The 13,632-nt window shown below is 42.0% G+C and overlaps 1 protein-coding gene across 12 annotated transcripts in view; it reads left to right on the forward strand.

The window, feature by feature from the left end:
- Enox1 (ecto-NOX disulfide-thiol exchanger 1) overlaps nt 1-13,632 on the forward strand; it is a 531,696-nt gene that overhangs the window by 495,245 nt on the left and 22,819 nt on the right. For all 12 annotated transcript variants that reach the window (XM_047554196.1, XM_047554188.1, XM_047554186.1 and 9 more), the window contains one exon: nt 5,961-6,046. In XM_047554196.1, coding sequence (XP_047410152.1) covers nt 5,961-6,046 — 86 coding nt within the window. The remainder of the gene's footprint in view (nt 1-5,960; nt 6,047-13,632) is intronic.

Consider the following 13,632-nt stretch of genomic DNA (forward strand, 5'->3'; position numbering starts at 1 on the left):
TGCTCAGTCAGCTTGACATTACTGGGTGTCTGTGCCAGAACTCCTAGTTCATTTCACATACAGTCTGCACTTTGGATCTGGCATATGCTGAAGTCGTTGGAGATAGAATGAGTCAGTACTTCTGATTTAGGACTGAAGCTCTGGAGCTGTGGCTGACTGGAAACCCCTAGGTAATTGTTATGAAGGAGAATGAATCAGAATTTTACTGATAAGCTAATAGCTCTGAGGAGATGTTGACAATATAACTGGGTTTATACCCCTATCTTCTCGTGCTTTTGAATACTAACCCAATAGAGTTCCCACGCCAGCAGCTCTGATTGGCATCCTATCAATGCTCTTCAGCACTGAATCCCTTCCAGGTAAAATCAAAACCATCCAACAACTTCAACTGTTGACAAACTAACTTTTCCTCCAAACCTCCCTGGGTCCTCTGAGAACCCTCCATAAATTCCTAATGATCAGACAGACTTTGGTACATCCTGACTCCTAGGCAGATAGGAACCCATACTGTGTATCCCCAAGATGTGTCTTCGCTCAGGACTCCCTCACACCACTGTTCTCGTCTCTCTCACTGTCTCACACATGTGCAGTCATGTCAAAATTGGAATATTCCCCTAATACTCAGGTATCGGGGAGCAGATGAATGCAGAGAAGATTTACAGAAAGTTTAGCAGTGACTTTTTGGTGTTTTCATTGATTACCACTGAGGTCATTTTTAGGCTGTGCCTGAGAAAAGTAATCTGGAGAGTGTGTTCCTCTTGGAAAGCTACTGACCATAAAGAACGAGTCATTGACCTAAATCTTATTTCTGAGGCGCAAATGTCCATATCAATAAATCAGCAAACCTTCTTCAAGAGCCTACTATAAGAATGATCAGCCTTCATTGTGGGGAAGAATCGCCCAGGCAGCCTGTTGAAAAGGCACTGCCTTGGGCCCCACACAGATTCTGTTCCCAAGAACACTGCATCCATGGTGACACTGCAGCCGTCACTTCTGGAACCATGTTTGGAAGACTACTAACTGTCATATGTTCATTCCAAGACCCATGCTAACTGTTGATGGTAAGAGGATCTCATCCCTCAAAAGGTTCACAGTGAGAAAGGAAGCAGTTGAATGAATGTGGTTTGAACTAAAATAAGAAACAGCAAGAACTGCGTATGTTCAAGATGCCTTGTCAGGAGAAAGGAGTCTACCTAAAGGATGATTGATTGGATAAGAGTTTGTTAAAGGCATTTCAGATACAAGGAAGAATTCACTGAAAGACCCAAACATGACCTGAGGGTTTGGTTGACCAGTAAGACAGATGGACAGAGAAAAAAATGAAACAAAAACCAACCAACATACAAGACCAGGTTGTATCCCCACCAAATAGGCAGAACACACTGCTTTTTAAAGAAAATCAACTTCAAAATCCCAAGGCACCGAGAAGCATCAGCCCAAACCACCATGTTTTCTACCTCTCGGGCTTGCTTCTGTTCATAAGCATCTCATTGATCTTTAGCTGTTCACAGGCCACTGTCCCCTCGTGGCTCAGCAGGAGATCCAGATTTCACAGGGCTTCCTTCCTACTGGCACTGCAGTTCCATGTCCACAGAGCCTTTACCTGGGCTTCACCATGAAGCAAGACTCCTTTGATCTGGGTCACGGTCAGGCCTCCGCTGGTCCCTGCCAGATACAGACACAGCTGTTCACCTGCAGAGCTGAGATCCCTGGGATGCTGACAGGTCAAGGCTGTTTTGAAGTTTCCCAGGAGACCTATCAACCAGTATGGATATAGGAAAGTCTAATCTCAGAACTTTAAACTTGACACAAAGAAGTGGGAATGAAAACTACAAGTGGCCTGAGGAAGGGGAGTATATTCTGGTAGAATTCCATTTTTTATTCTATGCAGAGAGTAATGTGCCTACCAAATGGAATGGTTCAAACGGAGATAATTTATTTTTTTATAACCAGAGTTGAATATAGGGGCACTTAACTCCCAAGCCATATCCCTAGCCCTTTCTAGTTTTTAAAACAGAGTCTTGCTAAGTTGCTTAAGGCCTTGCTAAATTGCTGAAGCTGGCTTTGAACTTGTGGTCCTCCTGCCTCAGCCTCTTGAGTTGCCAGAATTCACAGGTGTACGCCACCCCACCCAGAAATAATTTTTAACATAGGAGTTCATAGGAGCAAATGATGGAAGTGGAGTAGATTGGCCCTGTGACCGACCGACCACAGTACCTGATTTCTAAACAGTCCCAAGCCAGGTGGGGCGGGAGGGCATTCTGAGTATCTGTGGACTGAAGCATTTGACCCACCGAGTGATCTAGGGCAACGCATTTATCCACCCTGACCTGAGTTCTCACACTGTACAGTTCAGAGGTCTGACTAGATGGTCCTTTCGCTTCAGTCCTCTGTAATCCATGAGGACCATCATGAAAGCTGCTGCGCCCTTTAGACAGTGACTTTGTATGCAAGCACAGGATCACATGCATCAGCACATATACCTCTGAGCTCTCTTATCTTGTACCTTTAAAAGAAAAGAGAGGGAAAACCTATCTGAACCCCATAACCTCTTTCAACCAACAGCCCACTTCCCTGCTCCCCATCAAAGCATCACCTCTGCAAAGCAGTGTCTGCACTCACAGTCTCCATTCCCTTTCTGCCCCTCCCTCTCCAGCCTGGCTTGCATCCTCACACCAGGTGACCGGAGAACTTCCGTATTGCCAATTCCTCAACAACCTCTCTGTCAGCTGCACTTTGCATGGTTGAATTCAGATGTGAATCTTCTGGACATGCTTTCTTTTGTCCGTTATGATGCCACTCTTTCTTGTGATCACAAGCTTTCACATTTCTTTGCTGAGTTTTCTTCAATTTAAACTTTAAATTTTAGACTTCAGGGTTCAGTCTTGAGCCCCTCTTTGGGTTCCCTGCTATATTTAGAATTAATCCAAACCCCTCACTCTGGCCATAAGACCCTACATGATCTGCCTCGCCTACCTCTACTTGTATGCAGTACCATTCTTCAGCACAGTGTATTCTTGCCTGCTCATTTCTGTCTCAGGGCCTTTGCACTACCCGTAGCCTATACCTTACCATCCCCTAGCCTTTCTATGGATGTTTCCTTCCTATCTCACACTGGTTTGTTTTCTTCATTATGCTTACCACTATCTGGAAATATTTCCTCCATTTTTAATCTCTGTGTTTATCATCTTCTGTGTTGTTCCCCTAGAATCAGCGTTCTGTGAGCACAGGTACCCTGTCTTACACAGTGCCGTTCCCCTAGCACTTGGAACCTCCTTGCAGCTAAGCAAGTGTTTAAAGGAAGTGAATGAAGCAACAACAACAAAACTTGTACTATTTGGTTAATTGAAAGCTGCTCCCTTGATGTTAATGAGGTTCAAAATGAGAATAAACTAGATGGTTTTGATGAAATGCTTTTCTGTAGCCTATTCAAGTGGGCTTTTCCTAATGAGATTTGCCACTAGTTGTACGGAGCTGGTTTGTATATTTTTCTAAAGTAGCTTTTAAGGCTCTGAGATATTCGAAAAAGCCCAGTAGTACTGACAATTTCCCCTGCTTTTCTTTCTCCTTCCCCAAACTAGCTACTTACAATTGTATTTTCCACTGCTGGGAAACTCATTCTTATGTGTGGAGCCCCCTGCCGCTCCCTGGAAATAGCCAGCACCATTGTTGAGTCTATCCCTTTGCAAATCCTCCAGCTCAGTATCAGCTGAATTCTGCATCCTGGTTCCTAGTGTTCCCCTCACCAGCCTCGAGGTCACTCCCAGAGGACCATAAGATGTCTACAGTTAGAAAGGCTGGGGCATTTTCATTAGCTTTTGAGTAATAGCTATCTTTTCCCCATTCTCAGGGAATAGTCCAGTTCCTTTAAAGGAGCTGAAAAAGGCTTTGTTTGTTCATCTAGGAAGCTCTACCAACATGAATCGGATCCAAAAAAAGAAAAAAAATTTAAACAAGCATAGAAAATGTTTTTGGGGGGGTTGCCATTTAAAAATATTAAAACTACCATCATTATCCATTATCATTTACGGTCACCATTATTTCATTAGGACATTTTAATCAAAAAAAGAAAAGAAAAAAAAAAAAGAACATCACCTCAGAATAAAATGGTAGTTTTTTTTTTATAATTCAGGCCAGTATCTGAAAATTGAGATTTTTAGCTGCAAGGGAGATAACGTAATTGTTTCTACCTTCTTCATTCACAATCTTATAAATGCAGCTTTTAAAAGATCAGTCTAGATGCTCTGTTCTTTATCCTCAGCCTGAAGATAGTCTGGGAACTTTTCTTTAAAAGTGGACACTCGCCCCAGAGCATCCTGAGCAGCACACAGAACAGGGGACCATGCAGCCCTATCCCAGATCAGTCCAAGGGCACCTGCACATATAGGATGGCTTTGTCTTGCCTAGTGCTCTCTCTGAGTGCATGTTATGGAAGTGACAGTCTTCCCTTTAACCTCTGGCTCCCAAGCATCAAGGTTCACAACAACAGAACAAGAGACTTAATGCATCTTGAAACCTGTTTAAAAGAACACTTAAAAATGTCAGAATGAGAAGTTATACTCCATTTACGTATGATGTGCCAAAATGCATTCTACTGTCATGTACAACTAATTAGAACAAATTTTTTAAAATGTCAGTGTAAGCTGGGCAAGATGGCGCTCGCCTGTAATCCTGGCAGCTCGAGAGGCTAAGGCAGGAGGATCGTAGATTCAAAGCCAGCCTCAGCACTTTAACGAGGTCCTGAGCAACCAAGACCCTGATTCAAATTAAAAATAATTTTAGAAAAAGCGGGGGTGGGGGGCAGGGGGTGCACTGGGGATGTGGCTCAGTGATTATGTACCCCTGGGTTCAATCCCTGGTACCCACTCCACTCAAAAGAGTCAGCGTAAACACTTCTTAACGAAAAGCATGATAAAATCAGTCCGTGGAGTCGACTCCACTGTTTTGATTTGGGGTATAGGAACAGGGAGGATGGGAGGGTAATATTTTCTGCTTCAGCACTGACACCAACATCCCGCTGTCTATTTGTTAGTACTATACTAACAGTTGTTTTCACGATGGAAAGGCCTTCTGATTTATATTCAGACTCCAGCCAAAGCATCCATTCCCAGACCCTTTTTTTTTCCCATTAGAAATTACCTTTTTATTTATTTATTTATTTACAGACTGCATTTCGATTCATTGTACACAAATGGGGTACAACTTTTTGTTTCTATGGTTGTGCACGATGTAGATTCACACCATTCATGTAATCATACATGTACATAGGGTCATGATGTCTGTCTCAGTCCACCATCTTTCATACCCCCACCTCCTCCTCATTTCCCTCTACATAATCTAAAGTTCCTAAATTCCTCCTGGATCTTGTAAATTACAGCAGAGGAGGAGAGAGCAAGCTGCCTTCCTTTCAACAACAACAACAGCCAGGGGAAAGCAGCAGTTGTTACAGTGAGACTGTGTACTTCTTCCAATGGCAGTTAGGAGGATATAGATTATGTACTTTTCAGAACCAGAACTGTAATTATCAGGAAAACTCGAGGCAGGGGGATTTTGGACACAGCCATATTAGCCATTTTCACACTGCAAAGTCTATTGAGAGAAAGAAAAGAGATAATTTTATCCTTCCAATAACTATAATTTTATATTGGTAAATCAAGCATAAAATTGGTAGTTGAACTGCTTCCAGGAGTCTTTGTTTAGAAATACCTTTTTTCATCTAAATATTATCTCAGAGTCTAGCTTTGCTAACTACTGTCATTCCAGGGGACGGAGTATTTTGTTTGCCATGTCACTCTGTACAGTTTCCAGAATGTGCGGTTATTGAATGCTTGTTGAGTACTGTTAGAAATGGCAAGATCATAACTCGGTCTGACAAAAGTCATCGAGGTTAGATGACATTATTTAACGGAGATACTCACTTGCCTCCACATAATTTCCGATGTTTGTCTTTTTTAATTCAGGCATCATATCAACATTTCTCCACGTCCATCCTTTTGGAGCCAATATAGAATATCTTTGGTCATACATGCAGCAGCTGGACTCCAAGGTAAATGATTTTTCTCAATTGAACTTTCATTGCTGAAATTTTGCGTGTTGATTGCTGGCTGCAGGTGGAGTCTGCATGAGCTGCATTCAAATAGAAGAGCCCACAGAAGATCCTCAGTGCTTTTCCTTTCAGGTTCTGGCAGATAGTTGTCTTCTTCTCACTTGTTTATGGTTTTGTAGAAAGAAAAACAAAAGCAGTTATCTAACATGACAGTGACTTTCAGCAAATGCCAAAGTTTTTTGAAAAGCTAATGAGAGATTTAAAATGACAGTTTTAAATGACAGTTTTGGTCTAAAAGTTGCCAAAACAGGGGAGAAAGCAAGTTAGGGTGCCTAAGAGGGCAGCATCCCCAGGCCATATTCTCTGGGGACCCCATGCTGGGGACTTCACACAGTATAGGAAAAATCACCTCAACTAAGCTCTGACATGACTCCCAACCATATTAATGACTGGTTTTGAGCATTATTCTCTAAGTGGAAAAAATTACTGCAAAGTTATCCTCAGCTGTGACTCTCGAAGGTCACATCCAAAGTTAGACATCACCCCCATTTCTCTGACAGGCAGCTTTTCTCACATGCAAATTAGCTGTATTCCTATTCCACTGCAGTGTTTGTGTGCTAAAAGAGAAGGGGCAGAAAGAGCTTGATTCATGTATTGAATTCAAGTGAACCGTGAGAGGGGCCACTATTGAAATGAAGTGGGATCCTTAACCAGGGCCACCTGGGGAGTCCAGGATGGGGACGCAGAGTAGCACACCAGAGCCACCAGCGAAGCCTCTGAAACTTTCTGCTGGAAGGAAAGTGGAAATAATTAGGCAGAGCAAAATTCATGGAACTTGTGTGACGAGATCCATAGACTGCAGTTCTCTGGCCCTGCATGGGCACACGAAAATCATTTTAAATGTTCAAGGATTAGCATGAGGGAAATTGCTACCTGTGTTCTTATTCAACTCAAATAACTGTAATAATGCATGATCAGAACTGCTTGACCTTTAAAAGGACCTGATACTTCCCCTTTGAGAAAGATCATCTGGAACTGCAAGTATTTTTCAGTCATCGAGGTTCATGACTTTTTATGATAAACCAAAACAGGGTGAAAAAGGGGAATATAAAATACTTTTTAAAAAGTTTTATTAACACATAGTAATTATACATATCAATGGGGTTTGTTGTGATATTTCCACACATGGATGCAGCATGGATTGACCATATACAACCACGCTCCCCGCCTGCCAAAACCTAGTAAATCACTGATCTACTTTTATGCTGACATTTGTAGCTTCCATATGTGAGAGAGAACATGCAGTAGTTGTCTTTCTATGCTTGGTTTATTTCACTTAACATGTTATCTTCCAGTTCCATCTAATTAGCTGCAAATGACAGATTTTATCCTTCTTTATGGTTGAATAATACTCCACTGTGTGCTAGTGTGTGTGTGTGTGTGTGTGTGTATTTAATCCATTTGTCAATTGACAGGCACCTAGGTTGATTCCATATGTTGTATATTTTGAATAGGGCCACAGTAAACATGGATATGCAGATATCTCTTTTGTATACTGACATCATTTCCTTTGGATATATATCCAAGAAAAGAATAGTTGAATCATATGGTAGTTCTATTTTTAGTTTTCCATAATGGCTGTACTAATTATAGTTCTACCAACAGTGTATAAAAGCTCCTTTTTTCCGCATACTCACCAGCGTTTTGTTTTGTTTTTTTTGCTTCATTTTGTTTTTCTGAATAATAGCTGATTTACCTGGGGTAAGGCATAGTTTTGATTTGCATTCTCTGATAGAGATGTTGAACAATTTTTCATATGTTTATATATAATTTCTACTTCTTGAAGAAGTGTCTGTTCAGATTGCTTGCCTGTTTTTTTTTTTTTTTAAATCAGGTTTTAAATCAGGTTGATAAGTTTTTTGAGTTCTTAATATATTCTGAATATTAATCCTCAGTATAGCTAATAAACATTTTCTCCCATTCTGTAGGTTCTCGTCACTCTGTTGATTCTTTTGCTGTGCAGAAGATTTTAATTTGATGTGATCCCATTTGTCAGTTTCTGGTTTTGCTTCCTGCACTTTTGGAGTTCTACACAGAAAATAATTTCTTCTATCAGTGTTTCTACTATGTTTTCTTATAGTCATTTCAGAATTTCAGGTCTTACATGTAGGTCTAGTTCGTTTTGAGTTGATTTTTTTACAGGGTAAGAATTAAGGGCCAAGTTTCAGTCTTTTGCACATGGATATCTGGTTTTCCCAGTACCATTTGTTGAAGAGGCTGTGCTTTCTCCAACATATGTTTTTGGCTCCTTTGTTGAGAATCAGTTGGCTGTGGATGTATGGATTTATTTCTGGGATCTCCATGCTGTTCCATTTGGTGTCTGTCTGTTTTTATGCCAATACCATGCTGTTTTTGTTACTGTGGGTCTAGAGTATGCCTTGAAATTGGGTATTGTGATACCTCTAGCTTTGTTCTTTTTGCTCAATATTGCTTTGGCTATGCAGGACCTTTGTGCTTTCATATGAATTTTAATATTTTTTTTCTATTTCTGTGAAGAATGACATTGGTATTTTGATGTGGATTGTCTTGAATCTATAGGTTGCTTTGGGTAATGTGAACATTTTAACAATACTAAATCTTCTAATTCATGAACACAGGAGGTCTTGCCATCTTTTTTTGTTTTCTTCTGCACTATCAGTGTTTTATGATTTTCATTGTAGAGGTCTTTCAACTCCTTGGTTAAGTTTGTTCCTAGGTATTTTTTATTTTATCTTAATTTTTGAGGCTATTGTGAATGGGATTGCTTTCATGATTTCCATCTCAGCAAATTTGACATTGGTATGTAGAAAAGCTACTGATTTTTGTGTGTTGATTTTGTACCTTGCTAATTCATTGAATTCATTTATCACTTAATAGTCTTTTAGTGAAGACTTTAGGTTTTTCTATGTGCAGGTTCATATCATCTGCAAACAAGAATAATTTGATTTTCTCCCTCTGTATGCTTGACCTTTCTCTTGCCTAATTGTTCTTGCTAAAATTTCTGGTACTATATTGAATAAGAGTGATTAGAGTAGACACCCTTATCTGGAACCTGATTTCAGAGGCAATGCTTCTAGTTCCCCATTATGATGTTGGCTGTAACTTTCTCACAAATAGCCTTTATTATACTCAGGAAAGATCATCCTGAACCTAATTTGTTCAGGGCATTTAATATGAAGAGGTGTTGAATTTTATCAAGTGTTTTTACTGATCTACTGAGATGCTTTATGTGATTTTTCCCATCATTCTATTAATCTGATGGATTATGTTTATTGATCTTCATGTGTCAAACCATCCTTGCATCCCTGGAATGAAAGCAGCTTGATCCTGGTATAGGATTTTTTAATGTATCATTAATTTCAGTTTGCTAATATTTTATTGAGGATATTTGCCTCTATGTTTAGGGATATAGTTTGTTGTTATTGTTGTGTTCTTGTCAGATTTTGGTAACAGGTTAATGCTGGTCTCATAGAAGGAGTTTGGAAGGGTCTTCTCCCCTTCAATTTTGTGGACTAGTTTAGAAGAATTGGGGTTAGTTCTTTTAAAAGTTTGGTAAAATTCACCAGTGAATCCCTTCAGTCACCTTTTCTTTTGGGGAGACTTTTTATTACTGATTTAATCACATTACTTATTTGGTAATCTTATTACTCTATTCAAGTTTTTTATGTCCCCTTGGTTCAATTTTAGGTAAATCATAGATGTTCGTTGTCTCCCTAATTTCATTTAACTTTTATCTATTTTCTCTTGGATCATGAACTTTTTTATAATCACCCTTTTGAATTTTTAATGAGGCATGTCATCTACTTCAGTTTCTTTGGAATCCGTTGCTGGAGAGGTATGAACTTTTGGAGGTATTGTTATTACTTGTCTTTTCACATTTCTCATGTTCCTACATTGGGATTTGTGCATCCGGTAGTTGAGGTATCACCACCACTTTTATGGGTGGCCTTCTTGGTAAGCAGCTTTCTCCTGAGGATGTGTCTCAGATGTCCGTTTGCTATGCAGTGTTGGCTCTGATTCTAGCTGGGCACTCTAGTGTAGTCTTCCTGTAGCTTCTTAGTGAATCTGGCCACAGCGCACACTGTGGTGGATTAGAGGCTACCCAAGACACTCTGGTAGTTCAGGCAGGTGTGGTGCAGGTAGTAGTGAGTGTGGCTTATCACTGCATGCTCTACCTACAAGGGGAGTGGTGGCCTCTCTGGTGATGGAGGTTTCCTCACGTGCCTTTGTTGTTAGATCTGTTTCTAGCGAGGGCTTCTGATTGTCACAAGGAGCGATGAGGGGCCTGAAGCATCTGTCCCCTGACCAGTGGAATGGGCCTAGACACTGTGAGGGGATGGGAGGTGGCAGGAACTGCAGCACCCTCCGTGGTCCTCACACCCAGTCCTGACAGCAGCACGAGGTCCAACAAGATGCAGCTGTGGCAGCAGGGACTGTGGTGTTCCTTTCTGCTGCTACTGCAGGAGAGCCCACCCAGGAGGGGGACCTCAGCACCCCTCACTGTACGTACCTGCAGACAGAGCACGACTGGACTTACCCTCCTCCTCACTCCTTCCACTGTAGCGCAGGAAGAAGAAGGAGCCAGGACTTGGCCAAAGCCTCACTAAGTTCCTCTCCTGACCTCCACTGACTGTGGACTGTGACAAGCAAGCCGCCCATGTTTACAAGGCCCCCTCAGCATGCCCTGTACGTGGGGCAACAGCGGAACCTTGGTGTTCCCTAATGCCCTCCCCCCTGTTAGTAATGTGCCTGAGCATGGCACACGGGGAGTGGTGACAGGAATCCCAGGGCACCTGCCTTGTCCTTGCAGTGCCACAAATCCCCTGGGACTGGCCATCCCTTGACAGGAGATCAGAAGGCAAACTCCCTGATCTGCCAGTCCTGAAGAGCACGCACTTGGCTCCCCTTCACGTGGCAACACCTGACCCCTGCAGGGCAAGGCACCCAGCATGTCTGAGTCAGAGTCACTCTGCTGTGCCAAGTGGGGTCTACAAAGCAGGTATCACAGAGCCAGTGCAGTGGAATGCCTGTGGGGTCCCAGGGAATATGTGGGGGTTCTGACCCCTAGAGCTATCCAAAATCAGAAATAGGTCCCTTATCAATGAGAGCTAGGTAATGATGTCATAAAATTCTTGAAGTCTGGAGTCATATTACTGTTTTCTCTGTGGGTTCCCTTCAAATAGATAGGGAAGTACAGAAAATGCTCGTGTTTAAATCAGATGAAGTGAAGAGGAATGTGCTATACAATGATCCTTTGTCACTTTACAGCTTGGGAGGATGGGTCTGTTGTTGCTTTGTTTTCCATCACCAGTATCATTCTTCCTAATACTGGATTGCCCTTTGCCTGGAGGATTAAATAGAACATGGTTTGCACCAATACATGCTGACATGGAATAAGCCCTCAAGAAATGATTCTTGCCCTGGCATAGTTGACATGTCTTTCCTCCCTTTTCTGAAATCTCTGAGTGGGAAGACTTGCAGAGAAGCAGTTGCCTGGGTACAAACTGAGATGGCTACAGAATCCAGTGGTTATTTAAGAACAAGGACTGTGGACTTCTCTCTTCCCACAGCAAGCTGATGATCTGCACCTCCATGAAGTGGGTGTGTGTGTGTATGTGTGTGCACGCACACACATACACGTGCAAAATCACCTGGGGAGGGATTGGTGAATAACAGATCTGTGTATTTTGGTAAGGTGGAAGCTCTTATTCCATTTGTACCACCACACAGAGCTCAGATGATTTTTGTTGTTGTTTCTAAGAGAAGAGAATTCACACACATGGACCATTAGATGAACCCTTCCGGAAAGGGTTCAGTAAGGGGAATTCCATCTCAGGGCAGACTGGTACTTCTTCTTTAGAAGATGATGAAGTATTTCCCTCACAAAGGAAACGCATAATGTCTCTTCGCTTTTACCCTCCACACCCTCGGTCACCTTACTGAAACGCCTAGTAATACTGTCAGGTCTTTTCCTTGTGGCCTGAAGTTAAAAAAAAAAAAAAAAAACAACTTTTTTTAAAAAAAAACTGTCTCTAAAACTGCTGGGTGCCAGGGTTTGGATCACGTATTCTTTCTATCCCAGTGAGGCTGAGAGGATTTTTAGACTTTTTAATCCAGAGAGCAAATTATTACTGTAGACTGGAATTTCATATCCTTGGGGCATTTAAGCAGAAAGCAAAATAATGAGAGGTTTGCCCTCCAAGTATTCACCAGGGCCCTGTATCCGCATCAACTGCCAAAAGGCTCATAATCCTGGAGCTGCTGCTGGCAGCCTGTTGATGCTGAGGTTCTCGGTGTGGCAGCCTGGTCCACCTGCCTCTGGTTAATCAGAATGAACTGCATGTCACGGTCCCCCCAGAGTTTGGTTAATGTTGTATTAAGCCAGTGGGCTCTGTCAGACACCACAACACAGGGCGTTCGCTGATTAACAAAATAGCTTTGTAAAAATTCCACAAAGAACAATACAGTTTCCTTGAGACCTGACAGCATCACAATTGCCACAATTTTTCTAAGATAACATTTAGATTCTGCCCACCTAGTAGGGATGAGAACAGGAAAGCAGGCTCAGCCCAGAACTGTAATGTAGCTATTTTTATTACAATTTCCCCAAAGGCCACATATGGGGATGGGAATGATTAAGAATGGAAGGAGAGGCAGGGATTCATTTAAATTATGCTGGGCATGTAAATTGCACATAGCTCCCTAAAACCAGTAATGGGCCATTTTCCAGTTAAATATTATTCCTGCTTCTGATAATGGTATTTGCATCTTTTCCCCTTCTTGGTCCTTTCTAAACTACCCACTCTCATTCACCCAACTCTCTCATATCGCAATCATGTGACAAAGTCAGAAAGATTCATACAGAGAGATAGGACAGGGCCAGGGGCAATGGCTTCCTGAACCTTTGCTGAGACAAAACTTGTGCATGGGCACAGGCAGTAGCTCCTCAGAACAGAAAAACACTATTTTGATCAGTTTCCAGTTGCGGCATAGAACTGCCCGGCAAGCCCACCCCTTACTGCATTGGAGCAGAGCATTGGCAGTTGAACACTTCCTGCCCTAAGGTCAAGGCAGGGGGTTCCTGTTCTTCCTCAACTTGGGTATGCTTTTAGGGGGTTATGAGTTAGTTCGCCAAGTGTGTCTTGCTGGCTCTCAACATACCTACAGCCTCTTCCCAAGGCCCATAGAGTGGAAAATTTGGTTCTGAAAATCAGACTCTGTAAAATGTGGCCACAGATGCTGGAGGATATGGGAAGACCTTCCTGGGGGTTGGCACCACTGTTTGGAGAGCAGATTAGGTGCTCACGGGCATGTGTGCATCTCCCAGCACAGGAGAAACCATTTGCATTTCTGTACTGAAGTGTACCTCTAGAAATTCAGATTTTACACAACACTCCACTTCCCGGAATCCTCAAATCCTGCCTTAATTATCCAGCATTCTTTCCTGGACAATCACCGAATGGTGATGTCAGCATTTGTAAAATTGTTGTCAGTGGAGTTTGTAAAAATTGCTCTCCCAAATAATCTTTAATATTATGTATACTCCA

This window comes from Sciurus carolinensis, chromosome 5 (assembly GCF_902686445.1).
Source record: "Sciurus carolinensis chromosome 5, mSciCar1.2, whole genome shotgun sequence".
Lineage (NCBI taxonomy): Eukaryota > Metazoa > Chordata > Mammalia > Rodentia > Sciuridae > Sciurus > Sciurus carolinensis.